At 46.6% G+C, this 26954-nt stretch overlaps 1 protein-coding gene across 2 annotated transcripts; it reads right to left on the bottom strand.

The window, feature by feature from the left end:
• Positions 1-3073: 3073 nt before the first annotated feature.
• On the bottom strand, positions 3074-18104 carry Slc38a7 (solute carrier family 38 member 7). Of its 2 annotated transcripts, none has more exons than XM_020172724.2 (12): positions 18035-18104; positions 17307-17433; positions 14093-14481; positions 13169-13367; positions 12838-12982; positions 11922-12020; positions 11235-11292; positions 10911-11025; positions 9414-9561; positions 8714-8913; positions 7827-7881; positions 3074-3319 (listed from the first exon to the last, which is right to left on the bottom strand). In XM_020172724.2, the coding sequence occupies exons 3-12, from the start codon at positions 14360-14362 to the stop codon at positions 3217-3219; spliced, it is 1392 nt and encodes a 463-aa protein (XP_020028313.1). In that variant the 5' UTR covers positions 14363-14481; positions 17307-17433; positions 18035-18104; the 3' UTR covers positions 3074-3216. The 2 variants fall into 2 exon arrangements, with proteins under 2 accessions (XP_020028313.1, XP_020028315.1); XM_020172726.2 differs by lacking the exon at positions 18035-18104 and adding an exon at positions 17832-18024.
• Positions 18105-26954: the final 8850 nt, after the last annotated feature.

Below are 26954 nucleotides of genomic sequence, written 5' to 3'. Positions count from 1 at the left end.
TTTTAGTTCAAGCCATATTCCTCTCACCTCAGGGCCTTCCAATTACCTGGAAAGGTTTTCCCCACCTCTTTTTACTTAGTTAATTCTTACACAACACTCAGAGGCAGGCTCCAGTGTCACCTCCTCCAGGAACCCTTTGTGGACTCTCCAGACAAGCTCTAAGACTTGCTGTATTTTGGATCTGGAATGTCGCCCAAAGGCTCATATATTAAAAGCTTGGTCCCCAGCCTGTAATGCTTAAGATGACGAAGCCTTTAAGAAGTAAGGCCTAGTAGGAGGAAATTAGGTCATTGGGCGCATGACCTTGAAGGGGATAGGAATGTTGGCTCCTTCTCTCAATCTGTGTGTGTGTGTATGAGAGAGAGAGAGAGAGCGCGAGAGAGAGAGAGCGCGAGAGCGAGAGAGCGATTGCTTCACTATGTAGCCTAGGCTAGTCTCAAACTCACAATCTTCCTGCCTCAACCTTCTAAGTGCTGGGATTAGACAACCTCCTTCCTGTCTCTCTCTTTGCTTCTCAGCCACCATGAGGTAAGGAGGCCTCCTTAGTCACATGCATCTACCACAGTGTACTGTGTTGCCACAGGTCCAAAGCAAAGGACCAAGCAACCACACACTGAAATCCTGAGTAGAAACAAGTCTCTCCTTTTAAGTTGACTACCTCAGGTATTTTGTCTCATGATGGAAATTAAACACAGCCCCAAAGAGAACACTATTTTCCCCTCTCAGGGTTGATCACACCTTGCAAGTTAAGTACTAGATGATGTGATTTACTGCAGCCTCAGTCTCCCCAGCTTGCCTGGGAGCAGAGTTGGACCCCATTCTGCTGATATCTTTGTGCCAGCACTGAGCACTGTGCCTGACTGGCTCTGTAACCAGGACAGCAGGGCCTGCTTAACACATACCTCTGAAAAGATGGGGTAGATGTTGGAATCTGAAGCTCACCCCAAGATTGGAGGTCTGGGAGGGACATTGCAGCACTTAGGCTAGTCTGAGGTCACAAGGGTGCAGGGTTTAAGTCAAGGTGGAAGTGGCAGGACTGGAGAGATACTCCCCACTCAGTGGGCAAGGACTTAGGGATGTGGAAGAAAAGGGAGGTGTCCAGAGCCCCTCATAGGTTCCTGCTTGGTAAGGGAGCATGGTGGTACCATTCCTGGGATAAGGTTACAGATGGTCAAGTGCTACCTATACTTCCCACTGCAGCCCCTCTTCCTCCTGTGTGTGGCCCAGACTATCTCCAGCATCAGACATAGCTCAGCAGCACAAGCCCCTTTATTTATTTGGTGGTACTGAGGTTTAAACCCAGGGCTTCATGTTTGCTAGGCAGGCACTCTACCACTTCAGTAACTTGACCAGCCCCAAGCCCCACTTATTAGCCTTCCTCCCTTCTCTGAGTGTGGCTGAGTAGAAATGAAACTGCTGACAACGAGGTAGGAGGGGAGGAGAGTAGGAATAGGTTCTTGAGGTCAGGCCTGGAGAGGAGGTCCTGGCCCCATTTCTTGGCTGGCCTGTCTTTGTGTAGTGCTCCTGCCTTATGTGCTCTGGTCCCCAAAACACAGCCTTTCGAGGCAGTACAGCTCTGCTGATCAGGCTGTCCTCCTGGCCTTGGCAGGGCCTGGTGCTGGGAAGGAGGCTGTAAGAATTCAGCAATGAGGGTTGGCCCTGGGGTCTAGGAAGAATGGGCACCAGGAAGGGCTATAAGAGGCAACTCCTCCAGAAGCCTCACTGGTCTCTACCCAGCCTAAGCTTCCTAGCTCAGACAGTCCTGAGTAGGGGCTGCTGGATAGGGGGTCCCTTTTACTGCTCGGATACAGATTTTAGGCAGGCATGACCAAGGAAATGCTGGGGGATCCTGGAGGAAGCAGATTCTGCACCTGAGACTTACCAAAGTGAGTGGAGGTGTAGGGGAGAAGGGGACCAAGGTAGCCTAAGCAGGAATAGAGAGGGGGAGAAGAATATCCTTCCTTCTCAATCTTCTGGGAGCAACAATCTAGGTGTGAACTCAGTGGGATTGATAAGCCAGGGCTGATGGATGTGTGGAGCTGGGAAGATGAAAAGAGAGAGTTTGGCACCTCTCCCCCAAATAACAAAACAAAAAACATGGATGAATGGGAGAGATTGTGCTACACAGAGATGAGGTAAGGGGGGGGAGGAGGGAGCAAGATCCAGATAGGAGAAACTTCCAGGTCCCAGCTGTCCTTTTCCCCTTTTTTCCTCTCTGGGTACTCAGGCTATGTTGACTGGGGAGAGGGAAGAGGAGGGTCAGGGAGAAGTGAAACAATCACTGAGAAAGATGGTGTCAGAGCTTCACCTGGATTCTAGCCAGCCCAGCCCACATGGAGGATCTAAAAGGTTCCCAGCATCCTTCATCACCCACTATGAGCCTCTGAACAGAGAAGTCCATCTGGAATCTGAGAGAAAAAACAGATCCCTCAGCCTTGGGGAAAGCAAACAGAGGAGTACACAGCACCGTGGCACAGGCAGCCCCTGGTTTCTGAGCCAGGGTGGCACCATTTGTAAACATTAGACTTTGTGATGTCTGGGGGTATGGAGGAGGGATGCCCACCTGGACCATCAGGTTTGGCGAAAGAGTCAGGATGAGGCCCTTAAAGACTTGGGCAATGTCAATTAGCCATGGGAGAAAAGCTATCAGGCTTGCTGGGGGCCCAGTGGGGAGTGGACAGGGTCTGCATCTACCTGTCTCTGTGCATTTGTATAACTTGAGTGACACCTTTGGAAGTTGACAGATTGCAGGAGAGGCCATCACTGGCCATAGCTGCTGATGGACAGGAGCAGGTGCTGAGTCCTGGGGTACTGAGCACAGTCCTTACAAAGGCAGGCTGCTCTGGGGAGGATGCCGGCCTTTTGCCCAGTCTTTCTCCAGAGGAAAGTAAGAATGGGGTCCTTCCAAGACCCATTGACCCTCTCCATCCATGGAATCAGGCATGGAGAAGTTGAGAGGTGTGAGGGGAGAAAACTCCTCTGTGACATGAGACTCTTGCCACCATCCATGCACTGCTGGGGCTGAAGAGGAGGAACGACGCTGGGATTGAACTGTCCACAAATATGGGTGGATTCCGCCCCAGAACTGTCTCTGGAAAAGGATGTCCAGTTGCCATTCCACCAGCTGGAATGATGTACTTGGGGTGGCCCCACAGCTCTGAGAGATAGGCTTCTGGGTCCAAGGGCCAAGGTTGTGTGTTTCCTGGGAGGCAGTGGTTATGCCAAGAGATCCACAAAAATGGCGTTGGCTGTGGTCTGGCCGAAGATGAAGGCTCCCAGGGTGACCAAGAGGACTCCGTAACTGACCAATGCCCACCAGCTATAGAGCAGAGGATAAGAGGAGCCTGATCAGTCATCCTATTCAGGACTCTGTAGACTTATATATCAGCTAAGTATCAAAACTGGTTATACCACATCTATTGGTAGAACATTTCTGAGTTCTTAAGGATTTTTCCGTAAAAAGGTATGTGGGGCCCGGGGTATTTTCCCTAGTCTAAAGGTAAGGAGACCAAGACCTAATGGGATTGATTGATCATGGCATGATAAGGACAGGACCAAAGTTAGAATACAGGTCTTTGAATGGGAAGATGTTCAGGAAAAAGCAGGTCATATGGAATATGATCCATTTCATTTAAAAAGAAATAAAAAGCAGAGATACCTGCAATTACGAGCATCAAAAGCAGAAACAGGGTCAGCGCTGGTGGCTCATGTTGTAATCCTAGCTACTCAGGAGGCAGAGATCAGGAGGACCATGGTTTAAAGCCAGTCTGGGCAAGTAGTTTGCAAGAACCTATGTCGAAAAACCCCTTCACAAAAAATGGCTGATGGCAGAGCAGTTAGGCCAGAAGAAGGAATAAAAGGAATACAAATAGGTAAAGAAACTGTCAAAACATCCCTATTTGCAGACGACATGATTCTATACCTTAAAGACCAAAAACTCTACTCAGAAGCTTCTAGACATCATCAATAGCTATAGCAAGGTAGGATATAAAATCAACATAGAAAAATCATTAGCATTTCTATACACTAACAATGAGCAAACTGAAAAAGAATGTATGAAAACAATTCCATTTACAGTAGCCTCAAAAAAAATCAAATACCTAGGTGTAAACCTAACAAAAGATGTGAATGACCTCTACAAGGAAAACTATACACTTCTGAAGAAAGAGATTGAGGAAGACTATAGAAAGTGGAGAGATCTCCCATGCTCATGGATTGGTAGAATCAACATAGTAAAAATGTTGATACTCCCAAAAGTAATCTACATGTTTAATGCAATTCCCATCAAAATTCCAATGACATTCATTAAAGAGATCGAAAAATCTACCGTGAAATTTATATGGAAACACAGGAAGCCACGAATAGCCAAGGCAATACTCAGTCAAAAGAACAATGCAGGAGGTATCACGATACCTGACTTCAAACTATATTACAAAGCAATAACAATAAAAACAGCATGGTACTGGCACAAAAACAGACATGAAGACCAGTGGAACAGAACAGAGGACCCAGATATGAAGCCACACAACTATAACCAACTTGTCTTTGACAAAGGAGCTAAAAATATACGATGGAGAAATAGCAGCCTCTTCAACAAAAACTGCTGGGAAAACTGGTTAGCAGTCTGCAAAAAACTGAAACTAGATCCATGTATTTCACCCTATACCAAGATTAACTCAAAATGGATCAAGGATCTTAATATCAGTCCACAAACTCTAAAGCTGATACAGGAAAGAGTAGGAACTACTCTGGAGTTAGTAGGTATAGGTAAGAACTTTCTCAACGAAACCCCAGCAGCACAGCAACTAAGAGATAGCATAGATAAATGGGACCTCATAAAACTAAAAAGCTTCTGTTCATCAAAAGAAATGGTCTCTAAACTGAAGAGAACACCCACAGAGTGGGAGAAAATATTTGCCAGCTACCCATCAGACAAAGGACTGATAACCAGAATATATAGGGAACTTAAAAAACTAAATTCTCCCAAAACTAATGAACCAATAAAGAAATGGGCAAGTGAACTAAACAGAACTTTCTCAAAAGAAGAAATTCAAATGGCCAAAACACACATGAAAAAATGCTCACCATCTCTAGCAATAAAGGAAATGCAAATTAAAACCACACTAAGATTCCACCTCACCCCTGTTAGAATAGCCATCATTAGCAACACCACCACCAACAGGTGTTGGCGAGGATGCGGGGAAAAAAGGAACCCTCTTACACTGTTGGTGGGAATGTAAACTAGTACAACCACTCTGGAAAAAAATTTGGAGGCTACTTAAAAAGCTAGACATTGATCTACCATTTGATCCAGCAATCCCACTCTTGGGGATATACCCAAAAGACTCTGACACAGGTTACTCCAGAGGCACCTGCACACCCATGTTTATTGCAGCACTATTCACAATAGCCAAGTTATGGAAACAGTCAAGATGCCCCACTACTGACGAATGGATTAAGAAAATGTGGTATCTATACACAATGGAATTTTATGCAGCCATGAAGAAGAACGAAATGTTATCATTCGCAGGTAAATGGATGGAATTGGAGAACATCATTCTGAGTGAGGTTAGCCTGGCCCAAAAGACCAAAAATCGTGTTTTCCCTCATATGTGGACATTAGATCAAGGGCAAACACAACAAGGGGATTGGACTTTGAGCACATGATAAAAGCGAGAGCACACAAGGGAGGTGTGAGGATAGGTAAGACACCTAAAAAATTAGTTAGCATTTGTTGCCCTTAACGCAGAGAAACTAAAGCAGATACTTTAAAAGCAACTGAGGCCAATAGGAAAAGGGGACCAGGAACTAGAGAAAAGGTTAGATCAAAAAGAATTAACCTAGAAGGTAACACCCACGCACAGGAAATTAATGTAAGTCAACTCCCTGTATAGCTATCCTTATCTCAACCAGCAAAAACCCTTGTTCCTTCCTATTATGGCTTATACTCTCTCTACAACAAAATTAGAAATAAGGGCAAAATAGTTTCTGCTGGGTATTGAGGGGGTGGGGGGGAGAGGGAGGGGGCGGAGTGGGTGGTAAGGGAAGGGGTGGGGGCGGGGGGAGAAATGACCCAAGCCTTGTATGCACATATGAATAATAAACAAACAAACAAACAAACAAAAAAAACAAAAAAGGGCTGATGGGAGTGGGTCAAGCGATAAGAATGCCTGCTTAGCAAGAGGGAGGCCTTGAGTTCAAACCCCAGTGCCACCAAAAAACAAACAAACAAACAAACAAACAGCAAGAAACAGAAACAGGGTTATCACTTGGTATTAAGATGAAGGGTGAGGTTCATTTTCTTCTTTAGACGTGTCTGTGTTTTTAAGCTTTATAATGAATAAGTCTGTCATCCCCCCACCCCCCCAGTTCTGGTATTTGAACTCAGGCCCTTGCACCTATTGGGCAGGTGCTTTACCATTTGAGCCGCATCTCCAGCCCATTTTTATTTTTTGGCAGCACTGAAGTTTGAACTCAGGGCTTCCCAATTGCTAGGCAGGCGCTTTACAGCTTAAGCCACATCGCTAGCCTCTGTTTTTGTTTTTGAGACGGGTTTTGTAGCCCAAGTCAGCACTGAACTCCTGATTCTACTGCCTCAGCCTCCTAAGTGCTGGGATACAAGTATTATTATGGTGTAATTTTTCTTTTTTCTTTTTGCAGTGCTGGGGTTGAAACCCAGGGCTTTAGGCATGCTAGGTAAGCATGCACTCCACCACTGAGCTACCTCCCTAGTGCTGGAATAATTTTTCTTAAAACATGCAACCTTTGTTTAACCTCTCCACTACACAGGGAACTATGTATATTAAAGCAAGATGATATTTTTCAGTCACAAGTCTAACCTAACATATGTGCAGCACTGGCAATGGAGACAAAGGTACTGCCATTCCCTGTTGCTGGGACTCTGCACTGCCAGTGTAGGGCAATTTGAACCCATGTACCAAAGTAAAATAAACATCCCCATGAGCCAATTTCCTTCCAAGAACTGATTCTACCCAAACCACTGAACAGATGTGCCAAGATGTGTGAGTACTCACAACATGCTCTCAAAGCCATTAAAAAAAAGGAAGGGCTAGACATGCAAATACACACTCCAGCACTAGGGAGGCTGAGGCAGGAGGATCCAGTTTGAGGCCAGCCTGGACTACACAAGACCCTTTCAAAAAAAAAAAAAAAGGCAGCAGCAGATCTCCAAGGTGTGATTAAGTGAAAAAAACCCAAACAGGCAGAAAAGTGTGTCTGGCACAAACTTTTTTTGAGCAAGAGGATGTCACTATGTAAACTAGGCTGGCCTTGAACTTGTAATCCACCTGCCTCAGCTTCCTTATTTCTGGGATTACAGGTATTCAGCACCATGTTTGGCCATGAAACCATTTTTGATAAAACAGAACTATATACAATAAGCCTGGCATGGTGGTATATGCATATAATCTCAGCCCTTGGGAGGTTAAGGCAGAAAGATTTCAAGTTCAAGGCTACCATGGGCTATATATTGATTCCCTATATCAGAAATAACAACAACAAAAAAACTATACAAAGCCTCTGTGCCTGTGTATACTGAATAGTTTTGTGTACTCAGATACATATACATGCAAGACAAGTGTAGAAGGGCACAGACCATTGGGATAACACAGAACTACCCAAGGGAGGAGCATGGTAGGAGTGGGCTATGGGAGAAGAGAGATTCCCACTTTTTTCTAAAGTCCTTCAGTAGTATTTGAATTGTTACAGCTGGTCTGGGTTGGTCTCTTGACTGTACATATTAAAGGCTCTTCCCTGTTCTCCCAACCGTACTTCACCAAGAAGCCCTAGGACTGGCCCTATTTTACCTGGCTGGCTTGACCTCCTCCATTTCTGATAGTTTGGCTTGAATGAGGCACAACCCTGGAATAGAAAAGGTGGCTCTGAGTTTGGAGGGGGAAGGGGCTGGTTCCCTTCCTCAGCCTGGCCTCCCCCTTAGCTGGGAAGCAGTGGCAGTGGTGGAGAAAGGCCTGTTTACTCCTCTAGAGATTCCACCTCTACCCCCCACTCCACACCCAGCTGGTGGCCTGGCTTCTGCTCTCCCAGAACTTCCCAGCACCTGGCAAGCTCCCCTTAGGCTGCACACAGGACACAACTGAAGGGACAGCACTGAATAGTGACTCAGTGGTAGCTCACACTGCAGGGTCCCTCCCCATGGACTCCTAAGCAGACATGGCTCCCTTGCTCCAAGCCCAGGGGGAAGGGCTTTCAAGGAGACCCCCTTGCATAGAAACAAGTGGACACAGATGGTACTCATGGCCAGGCAGAAAGGAGTTTCCCAGGAAGATACAGGCTGACCTGTGTCTAGAATTTAGGTCTCCTGATTTGGCATCAGAGTACCACCCCTTGGCTCCTTTCCTTCTGGGCTGTTCTGGGTGAAACCAGACAGACACATCCCAGAGAGTCAAGGAGGAACACAAACTTGAATGAAGGGTAAAAATACAGGCTCTGACCCCAAGCCAATGAGTTTGAAAAGGTGTGATACTTAATAGTTGAGTTTGTTAACTTCTGGGCAAGTCTGTACTACCTGAGCCTCATATCTCCTAGAGAAGGGAAGATCCTACCTTTCCTCAGGAGTCAATGCTCTGACAGCATTGATGGGTGAGTAGGACAGGCTGAGCTTACTTTCCCCAGTGGGTTTTGAGTTAGTGGGAAACTGAGGGAGGTCATGCAAAAGAGCTGAAACAGTCCACACCTGGAAAGACGAAGATGAAGCAGGCAGCCAGGCCTCCGATGACAGAGATGACCTTGCCAATGTCAGGGATGAAGAGCGCCAGCAGCAGGGTGAGCAGGAACCATGTCAGTGTCTGCAGCACACGCCGACGCCGCTCCCGCCCAACGTCCTCCTCCACCGGCGTCCCCTGGTAGCGCAGCCACAGGCCTTCGACCACCGCCCTGCCCACATGAAGAGGAACTCAGGGGCGCCCCTGCTAATGCCCCCCACCTCTAGCAGACAGGAGCCAGACCCTGAACTGGGCAGATTGCGGGTAGGGCCGTGACCCTGAGCCCATGTCCTCTTCTGTAACATGGGCCTCCCACATGTTCATGGGCCTTCCAGCCGTGAACTGGAAGAGATGGTGAATGTGATGGGCTTTGTCTCACCATGTGGAGATGGACAATATTCTCCTTCAAAGTAACCGTCAAAAAAAAAAAAGTAACCATTTGGGGTTATCTAAAAGGATGGGTGTCCGGGTAAAAGCTCAGGGAAGGATCTGGACTGGAGATTCTTGCAGGACTCACAGAATGGTCTGGTGACCCTGGGACAAAAGGTACTCCAAGACTGTTTTGGAGGGTCATCCTAGGCACAGTCTTTTTCCTACAGGCTTCAGTTTCTCCTTCCACAGAATGGGCTTACACAAGGCCAAGGGCTCAAGCAGAGTGGGGAGGGGGCTCACCGCCCACAGAAGTGCAGGATGGGGTAGGAGGTAAGCACGCTCAGGATGATGAAGGCTCGGGCAACAGCTACCGCCATGTCCTCTGAGGGGTAGGACAGGAGTACATCTGGGTCCACAGCAGCTCCAAAGGTCAGGAAGCCACAGATGCCTGTGGGCAAGGACAAGGGGGCTAGGTCAGGGTGAGGGGTGGACCAGCCACTTCCTGCTAGGTACAATGTCAGCAAGGGAGGGCAGGTGCTGGACCAGCTCAGAGGCTTCGACTGAGCCTCACCTTAGGGGTAGCTGAGCTGGGAGCAGACATCTCCCAGATCCCCCCTTGCTAGAGTCCCTCCTCCCCCACACTGCCACCCTTCTGAACTTGAACTTGCCCAGCATATTCCTGACTTCTGCACTGATTATTCTGTCTGCTCAGATCTTCATGCTGCCATCTCATTAATCAGGTCTCAGATCAGATGTCCTATCTTCAAAGAAGACTGAAAGCCCCCATCCCGCCAATCTACAATTACCCCCAGCCCCAGGCACTGTTGCCACTCTGCCAGCCTTTTTTGTGTTGGGTATTTTTGAGATAGGCATGAGCAACCAGAGCCTGGCTAAATTCCTTTATGACCAATTGGTATATTTTTTTTTCTTGGTGGAAATGGGGTTTGAACTTAGGGCTTTCAACTTGCAATGAAGGTGCTCTACCACTTGAGCCACACCTCCAGTCCTCTATTTTCTTCAGAATACTCATCTGTCTGAACTGTCTGTCTTCTCAGCTAGAACATGAGTCCCAAGAGAACAGAGAGTTGGCCTGTTTCCCTTTTCTGTTCTAGTCTGTGGCTTCAGATCTCTGGGCCCTTCTTTCCAGCCTCCCAGTCCCATCCTAGCCCAAACCATCCATGAAGCAAGCAGAGCCTTCTTTCCCCAGCCACTCCCCTGCATGCAACACTTCCTCTCAGACACCTTCCCCATTACTGCCTGGCCTTACTGCCCCAATCCCTGTACTCTAGCTATGCAGACTTCCTCAGGGATGTCCCTGCCTTAGGGACTTGGCATTCTGCAGTTTCTTAGTCTGGAACATTCTTCCCCAGCTCTTTATACTCTGGAACATTCTCATCATTTGGGCCTCCCCAAATGGCACCTCTTCAGAGAGGAGCTTTTGTGAAGGCCACCTCTACACTGTCCTGTTTACCCCTCCCCAGTATCACCGTCGTAACAGCACCAGCCACTGTTTGGAATCCCTTAGTGATTCCTTATTCACTCTCTCCCACTGTCTCTTCAATGAGACTGTCAAGCCCCTGGGCTCAGGACCAGGACCACCCTTCTCCATGTGCCCCCTCAACACCTCCTGACACTATTTAGAACATTGAATGAATAGATGAACTTCCCCAGGCATCCCAGATTCAAGTCAATGTCTACAAAAGTGTTTATTAGGCTGGAAGTACAGGGCTATCCCTAGGAAAGGTTGGCTAGAGGCCTTGAGTCCAAGTCACCCAGAGCCTGAAGGAGAGCATTCACCTGTGCCCATGTAGACAGCCAGGGCTATGACCATGGCAGCTGTCACTACCCCGCCCCAGGTCTTCACCTCAGGCTGCCGCATGCTGTTGAAGACGGGCACACTGCTCACATGGCACTGTCCAGGTAAAAGACATGGTCATGTGGTGAAGTGACTTTACCCCCAGGGTGCAGAAGGTGGTACCTTGGGGACAAACGCCTCGGGGACAAGAGGCAAGTCCTGAGGCCCCTGCTTTATCCCTTCTCCCAGAATTTCCCCCATCCTCCTTGTAATGTGGGTTCCATCCCAGGGTGAGGGGTGAGCTAAGGGAACCTTGTAGGTAGCACCTGAAATCCAAAGCAGATGGTAGGCATGGCATTGAACACAGCAACCCAGGAAGCTGGCCTGAAGACAAACAATGAATAGTTACCTGTGAACCCCTCAGAGCTGCCAGAGTCATTTCCCACAACCCTTACTCTTCATTCATCCCGTGGCCTCCAGCAACCAACATTCTACACATCAAACACACATAAATCTAGGAACAAGAGAGTTCAGTAAACTGAGGCTCTTTAAGGCCCTCCTAGGACCCAAATCTAGAATTTCTGGTTCCTGGACTGAGGATTTGCTTTTCTGGTTTGTTCATTTAAAAAAAGAAAGAAAGAAAGAAAAAGAAACTTTGGAGAAAAAAAATGACAAACAGATTCATCCTTGTAGAGAAAATATAGAACTGATCGATAAGCACAGTTGGGAAAATGTGCAATTCTGCCCTGGCAGTCTCTCCAGCCTCATCTAGCATTGGTAGATCTGTTGGATGTTGGTTGCAGAGTCACCTCATGCCTCTGGCTCTCACTTTCTTTCTGGTAAAAAAAGAGCAGGACCTCTCTCTTCACTCCTACAATGGTGGATCAGTCAGTCCTGATGAGCTAATAAGCCTCAGGAAGTGCCCCTGTGTGGCCTTTGGATGCCTGACCTAGCACCAACTAGGGCCCAGGTGGCAGCTTCTACCCCATTGCTTCCCAGGGACCCTCTCTCACCTGGTCAAGATGTCCCCTGAGGTCATTTCTTTATCTGGCCAGATGTATTTGATAATAATGATGGCAGTGACATACCAGGTGCCCACGACGCTCAGGAAGCTGCCAGGAAGGAAAGACTGAGTTCCTCCCCAGTGCTGCCTGCCCCTTGTCTGATACCATCCCCAGGCATATCCACCGTCTACTCTAAGGATCAAACTATGTCAAGCAAAGACTCAGGAAATGACTAAGAAACAAGTTTCAGAGAGACATGCCGCAGCTAGGAGGGAGTTAGATAGCCAGTAGGAACTTATCAGCATTTCTGGCCACTGGGACATGTGCTGGCTCAGCTCATGGCTCAGAGACCACAGTGGAGAACTGGCCTCTAAAGCACTGCTGTAACTTCTATCTGAGCAGTCTGGACTTGGCACAGGCTGCCAGGAGGCCATCCTCTAGGCCCGACCTTGAGAACCAGGAGGTCCCACAGGTGAAGCCTGAGAGTACAGATACAGGAATGTCAACATTAAGGGGCCATGGAGACAGCTGAGTGTGACCCTTTTGTTTAGAGACTGGGAAACAGCCTAGACCCTCACAGATACTTTTCAGATACTGAACCAGGAAGCCAGTCCTCCCTTCACACTGAGCTGCATGGAAGCTATTTCCAGGATGACACCTCAAATGATCCCGAAGCCCATGCTTCCAGGGAAAGCCTGGCCCAGGCAGCAGGCTGCTCTCACCCTCCCTGCCATCACCTTCTTTCACAAGAACTAAATCTCTCACTGACGCAAAGGGTTGTTGTCACCCTTAACAGTGACAGAAAAGGAAGGTCTTGGGCCTGAAATCCTACAAGTCTCAGTCTGCTCTGCTTTGCCCAGTCTTGCTCCCCAGCAGTCTCTGATCAGAGCTCTGTCCCACCCAGGCTAGGGTGGGGCCTCCGAACCTGGCATATTTCTGGAAGCCAATCTCCCTGGGGATGGAGAGGGGCAGGATGAAGAGGAAGGCAGTGAGGCTGATGGTGAACTTGCGGTCTGTGTACCAGGGGCCACCATTGGTTCCCTCAGGCTCCTTTGCCATCACAGCTATAACTGAACAGGGAGGAAGGAGGCCATCAGAGGGTGTGCTGGGCCCCTCTAATGAGACCTGGAGGGAAGACTTCCAGATAAGTGCGAAACCAGGCAAGGTCTGGCAGGGGTACAGCACACTTTCTCTCCACCCTGGGACCCCAGGATCACAGGGGAGAGATAAGGGAGGCAGTTTGGGGAGGACCTCACTCTTGTCCTGCTGGTCTCCAATGATGATGAGGAAGGCGATGCAGGTGCCGAAGGTATAGATGGCAATGGCCACCTCGCACAGCACGCCTGTCAGCTTGCCGCACACAGCCCACACCACCTCCTGGTAGGTCCTCTCGTTGCTGGCCTGGGAGCAGTAGGCCAGGATGACAAGACCGCTGATGATGAAAACCAGCATGCCCTGCAGGCAGGGACAGAACAGGAGGGTGTGGGAAAGGCTGGCAGCCAGGGGTATCCTGGGCTCATGAAGCATTTACTGGGCCAATGCCCAAAGTGGGTTTGGCAAATGGTTCTTAACTTGCGAGGCAATTTTAACAGACTTCTAATGGTTGCCAAGTTGAGATTTTTCCTTAAAAATAAAACATTTCCTGAAAAATTTCAAACATATCAAAGTAGATATAATAGTATAATGGACCCCAAGAACCCACTCAGCTTCAAAAATAACCAATTCATGGCCAATCATATTTTATCTGATTCCTTTTCCCACTATGAAGACAATACAAGCTATCTTGTCACTTCACCAGTAAATATTTCAGAAGTTGTACTCTTTTGTATTATAACCACAAAATAAATGTAATACCTACAAAGCTAAATATGCAGTTGATGTCCAAATTGACTTTTGAAACCTGAGCCGGGCTCAGAGTACGGACTGCTGGAATAGATTGGTAATATCTGCCATGTGTAAGGGAGGGAAGAATGGTAGTGTGTATCCCCTGCCAATCATCCCTGATACCTGATACTAGTGGGGCTGGGGACATGGCTCAAGTGGTAGAGCACCTGTCTCGCAAGCACAAGGCCGAGTTCAAACTCCAATACTAACAAAAAATTAACTAAGTGGATTAAAGCCCCTCCAGTGAAGCAAAGAACCCACTCACACTGCATCTCTGCCACCAGCTATGCACTCACCATCTGCAGCGTGATGCCAGCTGCCACACCTCCGGCAGTGCTGAAGGCTGCTGGGAAGTTGAGCAGCCCTGCACCCAGGCATGCATTGACGACGATGAAGATGGCTCCAAGCGTGGAAGTGGTGCCTCTGTCAGGAACCCCGAGAGAGGCCTCGCCCTCACTCTTGGGGGCTGTGTCCACACAGGGACTCTGCAGCAGGCGGGCCCGCTCTCCAGCATCAGTGCTGGAACCCCACTCACTGTAGTCATTGTTGATGCTGACTTGGGCCATGGCCTCGAGGGTCCTCTTCCTGTAAGAGCTGTGGGTTCTGCCTCACAACCACATCCCCAGGGTAGCTGAGGGAATACCTGCCTGTTCTCAGCTGTTATCTTATGAGGACTCTTGTCAACCTACATGGACAAAAATGAGATGGAGAGGCAGGGGCACAGAAAGGGGAAACAACTTTTCCAAGATCACATGGCACAGATTCAAACTCTGTGCAAAACACTGCATTGGATGCCACAATGTAGGATGGCAGACATAGAACTACGTCCGATGCAAATCTTGCTTGTTTCTGCCTTACAGACCCACAGCGTAAAGAAGACCTAAACATAAAAGAAAGGGATACCAACACTTCAGCACTAGAGAGGCCCCCACTGAGCAGGTGCGTATCTTATCTACTTCAATCCTATGACAGCATTGTGATCAAAGAGAGATCAATGCCCTGGCCCAGGAGCAAGCTGCAGGGCAGGATCTAGATCCACCTCTGTCTGGTTTCCCAGACTATTTCCACACCACAGGGTCCAACAGGAGCTATCATCAGGAACTATGATGATAGTATGTTTCGACATACCACAGCCCCCAGCATGCGGCCCTGCAACAGCCTAAATTCTATGTGGCTTTCCAGGCCCTTCAAAATTCAGGCTAATTCTCACTCTTCTTTCATGTGACAAGTCCCCCATACCTGTCACACTTGTATCCTCTGGAAAATAATGATCAATCCTGTACTTGGAATACTTCCAGCCCCTTTTTGCCAGCCACACTCTCAGGTCCTATCTCGTCCCCATTTCCTGGGACACTCACAAGAGCCTACTAGCTCTGTTCAGGCTGGTTTCCTTGCAGCATTCTCTCCTATGCCAGCACTGCACTGCACTAGGCTTGCTCTCCTCAGCCGGACTACAAGGCTCCAAGACCACACATGTGCTGTGTGTCATTACTGTTATCCACTCCTGCTGCAGCTGTGGAATGCTTTGTCTCATTCAGTCTTTAGTGTAGCCCTAACAGGTAGTCAGGGCTGTCACCATTACCAAGGAGGAAACTGACTCACAGAGGAATTAAGCACCCTACCCTGTACCATCCAGTGGACAGTGGTGGAGCTGGGATTCAAAACAGGGCTGGCCTGCCCTAGAGTATTCATCTGTTTGTCTCCGCCTCCCTCTGGGCCCAAGATGATGCCTTGGGCGCAGCTGAACTCAGATAACAGGCTTGTGGCTTGACTAATTCTCTTCACTCTCTGTGTAAACACAAGAGTTGCAGTTTTTCCTTTGACCTTGATCCTTTCTTGAAAACCAGGAAGAAATTTCTTCTTTCTAGAATCTTAAAAGTGCTCTGAAGAGCCCAGCCCTGAAAACGGACCTTCAGTGTTCTCAAGCTTCAGCTGGAAGCCTGAGTGAGACCCCCTCAAGAGAAGTGATGATCTTAAAGAACCAAGTCCAATCCCAGATCAAGAGCAGCCCTGGGCAGGGCGGGACTGTGCTCTGGGTCTTAAATTGGACTCTGAATTCTGAATGTTGACCTCTCTCTAGGCCTCCTGGCTGTCTGACCTTTGGCAAGTCACTTCACCCCTCCAAGTCCTCACATGGCAAATTCCTGTAAGTAGTGTGTTAATATTAGTAAGGGTTTAGCACTCAATAAATGGTCATCAGGCTGGCTGTAACTCAGGGGCAGAGGGCATGCTTAGCATGCATGAGGCCCCAGGGTCAAACCTCCCATACGGTCATCACTTTTGTTATGTCTGCAAATGCTCTTCCCATTTTGTCCACTCCCATCATGCCTAGAGTCCTCAGCTCTAAGAAACCAGAGAGCAAATATTCATCAAACCAGGGCCTTCTGCCAGTCATCAGGTAATGATGGGCACAAAAGGCACTGGGATAGCCAATGAGAGGAAGAGCAAAATGAAGACCAGATTAAAAGCACTGGGCTGGGATGCAGCTTAGTGGTAGAGTGTGTGCTTAGCAAGTACAAGGTCCAAAGTTGGCACAACCCCACGCCCACCTCAAAACCAAAAGGCCCAGGGCTGAGTGGGTAGTGAGGAGCCATAAGCGGCTTTCCCCAAAAGCTGCCTTTGCCTAGTTATCACCCAGGCTGGTAGAATCTACCAAAAACTCTTTCCCTAGTCTTTTCCTTCCCACATTCTGATCCCAGGGTATTCCCAGAAAAGCTTCTATTTTATTCTCTGCATGTCCCCTCTCTGGCTTACTCCTTATAGCCCATAAGGAAGAGAAGGGAACTGCTCAAATTTAGCCACAATGCCAACCTAAGTCCTGTTCATCATACAGCCATCCTGTCTGAGGTGTCAGCCCACAGGGGGATCCAGAGTGGCTAAGGAGGACCCTTGGGATGCTTCCCAGTTGCTCCTCATGAGAGGGAAAGGGAAAAGTGCAAGTGTTCGCAGACATCTATCACCAAACATGTAACCAAGGGTACTGGAAATGTGGCTTAACTGGTAGAGCACTTACAGTACCACTCGCCACCCCCCCCAAAATAAAAACAAAAAGCAAGGGACACAGTCTCAAGGGAAACATCCCTCTGCTGATGTCAGATTCAGAAAGATCAGCTCCTGCCACAGGACTTCCTCTTACACAATCTGCCCCCCCGCCAGCAACTCAGCAAAAAGCAGAGCAGTGAGTAATGGAGACAGAGTCTGGGACTCCTGCTTCCAGTGTAGCTTCAGAGAGGTCCAAGACCACCTGTTCTACCTCCTCACAACACAGACACAGATGTCTACTGGGTGGCTTGTCCAAGATTGCATAGCTCCTGTGGCTTCTTGCTTCTCCAGGCAGCTGGTTTCCCTTTGGCACCCCATTCCCATCCTGTGCTGTCTGCCCAGCCTCTCCTGCCACATCACAAGAGCCCAGACTGGGGTCCTAACCGCATTCCGACAGCATCCTTCAAAAATTTCTTCACTCTCTCCTGTCCCCCTACCCCCAATTATGCAGCAGTGCTTGCGGCTTACCTGCTCTTTCCATCTGCTTGGCTATAGTTGCAGGGGGTTGCTTCTTTTCTCCAAAGATCCGAGATCTGATTCTCCTTACTTCCCTCTGCGGCCTCAAGACTTTATTTCTCAAGACTTCACCTAAAATCTGCAGTCAGCAGAGAGGAGTTTGTGCTGTTTCTGGGCTGGCTTCAGCAGAATGAGTGTCTGCGTGTGTGTGTGTGTGTGCGGGGGGGGGGGGTGTTGGGTACTGAGCAGTTCTGATGCTAACTCATAGAATGGAGCGCCACATCAGATAGGGAAAAAGGCTCATGGAGGGAAAGAGATTAGTGAGTAGGGCCAGAACTAGAAGTTCGATGCCCACGTGTCAGACCATAGATGTAACATTGTAGCAGGCCCCTCAGCTCTCATCCCCGCGGGTCCCAAGGCCAGCTTGGGGCTGGAGCCGCTGCATTGAGAGATGGGCCAGGGCGCACCCAGCTGGGGTTAGGGGGCGGGAGGGGGATACCCAGACCTTAAGCGAGACGGGTGGGCTACGTTGGGTACCTGGGGAGGGGCTGGGGAATCGATCCGGCCTAGGACAGGGTGGACACCCGCTGCAGGGCCGGCGCAATAAAGGGCTGGCGAGAGCCAAGGACCGGCTCCGGACCCCTGCAAGGAGCGGGCCAAGCTCTGCCGCGGTCGGGGACTCCAGGGATCCAGGAACACGACGCTCCCACCCGCCACCGTCTCCACCTACTACCACTTACCTAGTGTGCTTCATTCCTGAGCCGGCTGCGGAGACACGTGAGCAAGATCACATGACCGCCGGGCTCCGGCCCGCCGCGGGACGCTCTGGGAGCTGTAGTTTTCAGCAGGGTGTCAACCTTGAACACCCCCGGCTCCCTGAGTCAGCCCGACCAGCCCGCGTTTATCCGGTTATTTTTAGGCCTGGCCTCTTGGCCAAGCCAAACACTGCTCCTTCCTCCTAGGAAGAACATTCGGAGTTTGGCATCTTTGTCTGTCTGAAGCTATTTGGCTTCCTAGACCTTCCGCCTTTCTCTCCCTGCATTCATGCCCACAGCCAGAGGCCCTGGAGTTCGTTTGTTCGTTCCTTCCTTCCTTCCTCCCTCCCTCCCTCCCTCCTTCTCTCCTTCCCTCCCTCCTTCCTTCCCCCCTTTTTTTTTTTTTGGTGTTTCTGGGGTTTGAACTTAGGGCCTCATGCTTTCTTGGTGAGCATTCTACCACTTGAGGCACTTCACCAGCCCTTTTTTTGGGTTGGGTATTTTCTAGGTAGGGGCTCACGAACTATTAGCCTGGGATGGCTTTGAACCTCGATCTTCCTGATCTCTGCCTCTGAGTAGCTAGGATTACAATCGTGATTCACCGACTTCTAGCTCCCTCACTTGTGCTTTGAGGATGGGCTCTTACCACATCTACCTCTCCATCCATGAGAAGTCCTCCCTGATGAGGAAACACAGGGAACACTTTGGAAATCAAGCCTCATTTTATAAATTAAAATGTTATTGAGGTTATTGTAGATTCATGTATAGTTGTAAGAAATTGAAGGAAGAGATCCAGTTTACACAGTTTCTCTCAATGGAGCTAATTTGCAAAGCTATAATATCACAACCAGCATTGACACTGACCCAAACCACTGATTTTATTCAGATTTCTGCAGTCTTACTTAGTTGGATATACTCATCACGTGCAAAATACCAAACATTTCCATCCCCATGAGGACATGTCCTGTCTCACTGTTCACACTCACCTCCCTCCTGCCAGCTGCCCTTCCTTGAAGCTACTACTTTGTTCTCTATTTCTAAAAGTTTGCCACTTCAAAAATGTTGTAGCAGAATCATACTATTTTTAGTTCAGTTGCTATAACAATTCCACAAACTGGGTTTATTTCTGTTTAAATAAACAGAAATTTATTTCCACAGTTCTAGAAGCTGAGAAGTCTGAGAACAGGGTGATAGCAAGGCCCATTTCTGGTGTGGGCCCTCTTCCTGTTTTGCATATGGCCACCTTCTTGCTATGTCCTTATGTGACAGAGAGCAGAAGCCAGCTCTCTTCTCCTGCCTCTTGTTGTAAGGGCACTAATCCCAACCACCAGGGCACCACTGTCATGACCTTATCAACTCTCACAGGTATCTCCAAATACTATCACCTTAGGGGGGTAGGATTTCTTTTTTTTCATTTAATTTCAAGTTTATTTATTTATTTTGCTGTACTGGGGCTTGAACTTAGGGCTGACACCTTAAGCCATCCACCAGCCAGCCCTTTTTGTGCTAGGTATTTTTGACATAGGGTCTCCCTAACTATTTGTGCGGGCTGACTTACACTGCCATTGGGGGGTAGGATTTCAACATCAATTTGGGGGCATATAAACATTCAGTCTGTATCACATATAGTCTGTAACTTTTAAAGTTCTTTTTCTCTCTCTCTTTTTTCATCTTTTTTTGATACAAGGTCTTGTTATGTAGCCCATGAGTTTGAGACTGGCTTCAAACTTTAGATCCTCTTGTCTCAGCCTCCCAAATGCTGGGATTACAAATGTGAGCCATCATGCTTGGTTTAGTCTGTAACTTAGGATCAGATTATTTAAATTCAGCATAATTCTCCAGCTATGTACACATCCCAGATATGTATTAGTCCTATACATAGTATTCCATGTTGGGTTTATACCACAGGATGTTAAACCTTTCATTTGTTGAATTATTGGCAGATTTTTAAAAAAATTAGTTTTATTGAGATAATGCTGTACACTACAAAACCTGCCCTCTTTAAAGTGTCCGTTACAATGGATTTTACTGTCTTCAGAATTGTTCAAACATCACCACTATTTAAATCAGAAATCCTTCCTCCCTTCCAAAACCCCTGTAACAATTAGCAGTCACTCCTCTTTCTTCCTTCTCCCAAGCCCCTAGTAACCGCTAGTTGACTTTGTGCATCTATGGATGTACCCATTTTTGACATTTTATATAAATTGAACTATATAATAGATGGCTTTTTGTGTCTGCTTCTTTCACTTAGCATACTGTTTTCAAAGTTTTCTTGTGTTGGAACATCAGTTTGTCATTCTTTTTCTTTTTTGGTGGTACTGGAATTTGAACTTAGAGCTCCACACTTGCTAGGCAGGAGCTCTACTGCTTGAGCCATACCTCCAGCCCTTTTTGCTCTGGTTATTTATTTATTTATTTTGGCAACACTGGGGTTTGAACTTAGAGCCTCACACTTGCTAGGCAAGTGCTCTTACTGCTTGAGCCACTCTGCCAGCTGCTCTGGTTATTTTTGAGATAGGGTCTCACTTTTTACCTGGCTGGCCTAGACTAAAATCCTATTTACACTTCCCATCAGAGCTTCGATGACAGATGTGTACCACTACACCCAGCTTTTTCTGTTGCAATGAGTCTCGTGAACTTTTTGCCTGGGTTGGTCTCAAACTGCTATCTTCCCAATATCTTCTGCTGCTACTGCACCAATCTTCTTCTTTCTCCCCCTTTCCCCTTCTTCTTTTTCTCTTTCCTCCTTTTCCTCCATCTTTGTGAGAAAGGGTCTTGCTATGTAGCCCAAGCTAGCTTTGAACTGGAGATCCTCCTGCCTCAGCTTCCCAAGTGCTGAGAAGTTAATACTCACCAAGCCTATCTATTAACTTTCTGTTTAGATTAGAAATTTAGAGAGTGGTTTTCATTTCAGTAGATTTCCTAAACCTGCCACCTCAGTGAAGAGTTGACAGCAAGTGTGTACTGTTGTCAACATGGCCATCTTTCTGTGGTTTTGCTTTTATCTATTGGGTATTCCCTATGCTCTGCCAACTCACTTCTTTTTTTTAACTGTCTTTTTCTTCCTTGATCTTTGAAGTCTCTTTTCATGGTTTCAATATATCTGGAAATTTATGCTCAAAAGTTTGATCTTGTGGCAATATTTTTCTTCCTTTTGGTATGCTCATTTGTTTCCCCATTTCTATTTTTCTTCTAGTATTTTTGTTATTGTTTTTCTTGTGATTTTGGGGATTGTTCCCAGTGTTGCTAGGCAAGCACTCCACCACTGAACTACATTCCTGTTCTGCTAGTATTTTTTAAAGCTTATTTTTTAAAATATTGATGTACAAAATACATATTGTAAAACATATTCCTCAAATTAAGCACAACCTGATAAATTTTTTCTTATGTGCTCACTTTTGTAATCATCATTCCAAGCAAGATCTAAGACACTTCTAGTAAAACTTTTGAAGTAGTTTTTAATACAACCTGTGCTGGTTCCTTTTTACATATTTACTTTAATATTTTAACATTTAGTATTATTTATTCAATTTTAATTTTTATGGTGCTGGAGATGGAAACCAGGGCCTCACACATGCTAGGCAAGGGCTCTACCACTGAACTACACCCCAGATCTTATTTAGTTTTGTGAGACAAGGTCTCATTATTTTGCTTGGGCTGGTCTCAAACTTATGAGCTGAAGTGATCCTTCTGGATCAGTCTCTAATGTAGCTGGGATTGCAGGTGTGTACCTCTATGATCAACTATATGTTTACTTTGAAATTAAAGCACAACTTTATACATAGTAAGGGAATTTTTGATCATTTTGGTGCTGGAGATTGCATGTGTTCTAAACACATGCTCTATTGAGCTGAACTTCCCAGACCTACAGTAAAGAAATTTTAAGAGAACGAATTTTTAAAAAAATGATTTTATTACCATATAGTAGTTGTACAGAGGGATACATTGTGATATTTACATATGTGTTTAAAATATATCTTAGTTGGATTTACTCCCTCCATCGTTCTCCCTCTTTACTCCCCTTCCTTCTTAGAACAATTTCAACAGGTGGGTCATTATTCTATTTTCATACATGGATACAAAATACATCTACCACATACACCTTCATCCCCCCTTTCCTTATGCCACCCCCCTCCCTCAGGTACCTGCCCCCAGAAAAGATTTATTTTTAAGAGAACAACTTCTTACAAGTACTCATACACATGTGCCCCCGCTGCTCAGATCTAGGCAGAGAACATTTCCAGCATCTCAGACGCCTCTTTCTGTTCCATACAGTAACAGCCCCTTCAGAATAGGAAAGCGCTGTTCTGACCCATGTCACCATGGATTGGCTTTGCCAGCTCATGGAACTTTCTATGAATGGAATTATATGTATTTGTACTTTTGAGTATGGCTTCTTTTGATCAACAATGTGAGATCCACCCAGATTGCTGCAAGTAGCAATGTGATTTTTTTCCTCCTGCTACTATATGCTTAAAAGAAAAATCAATTCTTTTAAAAAATGAATCAAAGCCATTCTTCTGTCAGTGACCATTGGGGTTGTTTCCAGTGTTGGTGACTATGACTAGATGCTATGAACATTTCTGTTCATGCTTTTGGGTGGACATACACTAATTTCTCTTGGGTATATGTTGCTGATCGGAGCCGGGAAAGTACAGACCACCAGAAATGAGAGTGTATTAGGAGCCAGAGAACTGGGTTTCTGAAACTGCAGCCCCGAGTCCTTGTTTCTCCTCATATTTATTTGTTAACAAAAGTGCATAGCAATGATGGATGTTTATCCGAATGAGCAAAACAAAAAGTGATTTGAAAAACACTGCTCTACTTATATGTTACTTATTAAAGCCCTTCCCCTAAAGCTTCCGAGAAAGTGGACAAACCAGAACATTCTGCTTTCATGTGTGCTCAGTGTGCTGAGAAGCTTCTTGGTGTGCCAAGAGTCATATTCTTCCAGTCTCATGTTTGCACAATACTGGAAGACGTGCAGAAATGCCTTTGATTGTCCCTTTCTTCGTCAGCCTATGGTTTCAGCCTGCAGCAGGTATATACGTACTTAGGAGTTGAATTGCAGGGTCATAGAATAGGCAGGTGAGTAGCTTTAGTAAATACTTACAGTTCTGGGCTGGGAATGCAGCTCTGGTAGAGCACTGGCCTAGCATGCTTGTGGCCTTGGGTTTGGTCCCCAGAACCACAGCAAACACCAAAGCAAAACAAAACTTCCACTACTTACTTCCACTGGGAACATCTAGCTACATAGCCCAGGCTGGACTTGAACTTGCTATAGAGCTCAGGCCAGCCTCAAACACACAATTCTTTTGCCTCTACTTCCCACCTGCTGGGATTACAGGTGTGTAACCAGCACATAAGCTAATACTAGCCATTTTGGTGGGTGTGGTATCTCACAGTGGTTTTAGGTTGTGTTTTCCTGATGAGTAATGATTTTTTAACACTTTTTCCTATGCTTTGGGTATGCATATCTAAATTTGGCTATTTCCTTTTGTGAAATGTCTGTTGAAGTATTTTGCTCTTTTTTAAAAATTGGGTTGTCTTACTGAATTGTGGAAGTTCCTTATATAGCTGGATTCTAGTACTTGTTTGTATGTATTGTTAATACTCTCTCAGTCTATAGACTACCTTTATTGGTTTCCTTTATTGAACAAAAATTCTTAATTTTTATTAAGTCCAATTGTATGTTTAGTGCTTTTTGTGCCTTTAAAAAAATAACCAAATTATTTATTTTGGTGGGACTGGGGTTTGAACTCAGGACTTCACGCTTGCAAAGCACGTGCTCTACCACTTGAGCCATACCTCCAGTCCTTTTATGCTCCCTTTTTTTTTTGTGGTACTGAGGCTTGAACTCAGGGCCTATACCTTTAGCCACTCCACCAGACCTTTTTGTGTTAGGTATTTTTGAGGTAGGGTCTCATGAACTATTTGTCCAGGCTGGCTTTGAACTGTGATCCTCCTGATCTCTGTCTCCTGAGTAGCTGGATTATAGGCGTGAGACACAGGCACCTGGCCCTTTTCTGCCCTCCTTAAGAGATATTTGGCTGAAGTTTTGAAGAGATTCTCATTTGTTTTTTCTTTTCTAGAAGTTTTATTGTTTCACCATCTACATTTAGGTCTGTGATTCATCTTGAATTCATTTCTGTATATGCTGTCAAGTGGGGGAGGCATCAAAAATTCATTCTTTTTGGGAGTGGTGGTACATACCTATAATCCCAGCATTCAGGAGGCTGAGGCAGGAGGATTGGGAGTTTGAAGCCAGCCTGGGCTTGGGACCCTGTCTCAAAAAAATTCATTCTTTTAATTTAACATCCAATTGAATATGTTTATTCCTTTTTGTTTTTATTATCTTTGAATGAGGGCAGAATTTGTGCTGGGGGTGGGGGTAGGGGTGACGAGACATAGGGGTGGTAGCTAGGGGGAGAGCTCAGGACTGGCAGAAACGCTCTCTGGGCCCACAGTGAAGTTCTGTGTAAGACAAGGTCATTGCTGTCTGTGGTGAAATGGTGTGTTGGTCTTCTTCAGGTGCTATTAATTGCTAGGAGGAGCTGTGCTATTTGGCCTCAATTCGATGCCTTTATTTCTCTCTCTCCACTTACTAGGCAGGTGTTCTACCACTTTGAGTGGTGCCCTCAGTCCTTTTTTTTATTTTTTGCAGTACTGGGGTTTGAACTCAGGGCCTACACCTTGAGCCCCTCCACCAGCTCTTTTTGTGATTTTTGTTTTTTTCATGATAGGGTCTTATGAACTATTTTCCTGGGCTGGCTTCAAACTGCGATCCTCCTGATCTCTACAGCCTGAATAGCTAGGATTATAGGTGTGAGCCATTGGTGCCCAGATTGTTTTGCTTATTTTTTGGAGAAAGTTTTGTGTTTTTGCCCAGGCCCGCCTGTGTGCCTCTTGTGTAGCAGGGCCCATACCACTAGGCCCAGCTTATTGGTTGAGTGGGTCTCGCTATTTGTCCAGACTGGCCTGGAACTTTCTGATCTGTCTCTTGATTACAGGTGTGCCATCATGCCGGGGTTCAAGTCCTGCTTTAGACAAATGTTACCCTAAGACCCATCTTTCAGGGCTGTCCTTTTATACAGTCTTTGTATGGATCTTCAAATATTACTTCTCACTGCTTGGAAAGGATATGGTGGAAGGCTGTGCCAATCTAGAGGAACTGGATAGCTGCCAGCTTCTAACTGGTCTTAGACATTAGGTTAAAGTGTTGCTATTTTGAGAAGGTACCACAGAAGCAGCACACAGCCTTCAAGCAGTATCAAGAGCCCCAGATTTTGGGGCTAGTGGAATGGATCAAGTGGTAGAGTGCCTGCCAAGCAATCATGAGACTGAGTTCAAACCTCAGTACCACAGGAAAAAAAAGAGTCCCAGATTTGTGTGCAGACTGTATTAGTCATAGCACATCTCCTTGCTCATCTGTGAAAATGGAAATAGTGGGCTGGGTGTGCAGTTCAGTAGTACAGTGCTTGCCTAGTATGCAAGAGGCCTTGGGTTTCACCTTCAAACAGAGATACACACACATACACACACACACTCTCTCTCTCTCTCTCATACTCACACACAGTTTCATCCCAGACATACTGAGTCAGAAGGCCCAGAGTGAGGCCACGCAACCACTATTTCTAATAGACCCGGATTTGGAAATTAGTCTACCTCAAATAATGATGAAACAAAGGCACGACTATTCTTCTTACGCAGGCAAACAACTCTCTGCCATCAGGTTGGAGAACATCAACATCTTAGACTCAGATTAGGAAAGGAAGAAAGAGCTGTGGGCAAATGGTCTGAATGCCTGAGAAAAACATCACGTCTCACACCCACATGAGGAGTGGGACTTTGGTAACCTATGTTTTTAAAAATTACAAGGTTGTGAGGATAGTCCTTTTCCAGTTAGTTGAGGTCTTGGCAGCCAACTTTCAACCATCTTTGCTGCAGACAGGGAGAATTTAAAGTAGTTTCTCTCAGGCTAGGCATTTAGCTGATTAATGTTTTTCTTTTTTCCATTTTAAAATACTTTTTGAAGACACCCAGTAAACCAGTCCACTTACTTATCCTTTTGACACCTTGGTGTATCCAGAAAAGCAAGGGTCAGGCGACTTTCTGCCTGCCATACACTGTGCTTTTCAGGAGAACCGAGGGAAAAGAACATGTTGATCCAGCTTTCCCTGACCAGTAACCATCACAACACCATGGCTATCTCTATGCTGCCCTCCCCTGCTTCATTGCTTATCTGCCCAGTCTCTGTCCCATCTCGAATGGCTCCTGGCGCTAAGTTAAGGGAATAGGACAGGAACAGGCAGGATTAATGCCAAGCAGGTGCCACTGCTAGATGTCTGCTGACAGTAGTAAGAGCACCTGCCTAGCAAGTGTGAGCTCTGAGTTCAAACCCCAGTGAGGCCAAAAAAAAAAATCAGGATTTCTAGGACTGGAGGTGTGGCTCAAGTGGTAGAGTGCCTGCTTTGCAAGTGTTCAAATCCTAGTCCCACCAAAAAAAAAAAAAAGAAAAAAATTAAGACCCACAACTGTGGATTTTCAATTCTCATACTTCCTGTCACCTCCCTCATGCTCCTCCACACTGAGGATGTGCTATGACCAATGATCATCTTAGATCCACTTTCTGTCACTTTTTATTTATATTACCAACTTGGTTCCTACAGACACCTAAAGTTGACAGCTCCCCTTCATCCCTTCTATCCTTGCCCATATCCACAGGATCCCTTGTGGGACTCCACTTGTCTCCTGAGAGCTGAGGGATTTCACCCACATTCAGCATCTTTGGACTGGACGAGAAGAAAGGCAGGATGAAGAACAGATATATTTTCAGTTAGCATATGGAACAGCTCACACATCTTTTGGCTTATGGTCAGCTGGACATGATTCTAGACTTTGGGAA

Source organism: Castor canadensis, chromosome 15 (genome assembly GCF_047511655.1).
Source record: "Castor canadensis chromosome 15, mCasCan1.hap1v2, whole genome shotgun sequence".
NCBI lineage: Eukaryota > Metazoa > Chordata > Mammalia > Rodentia > Castoridae > Castor > Castor canadensis.
This window is presented reverse-complemented; position numbering and strand designations above follow the sequence as displayed.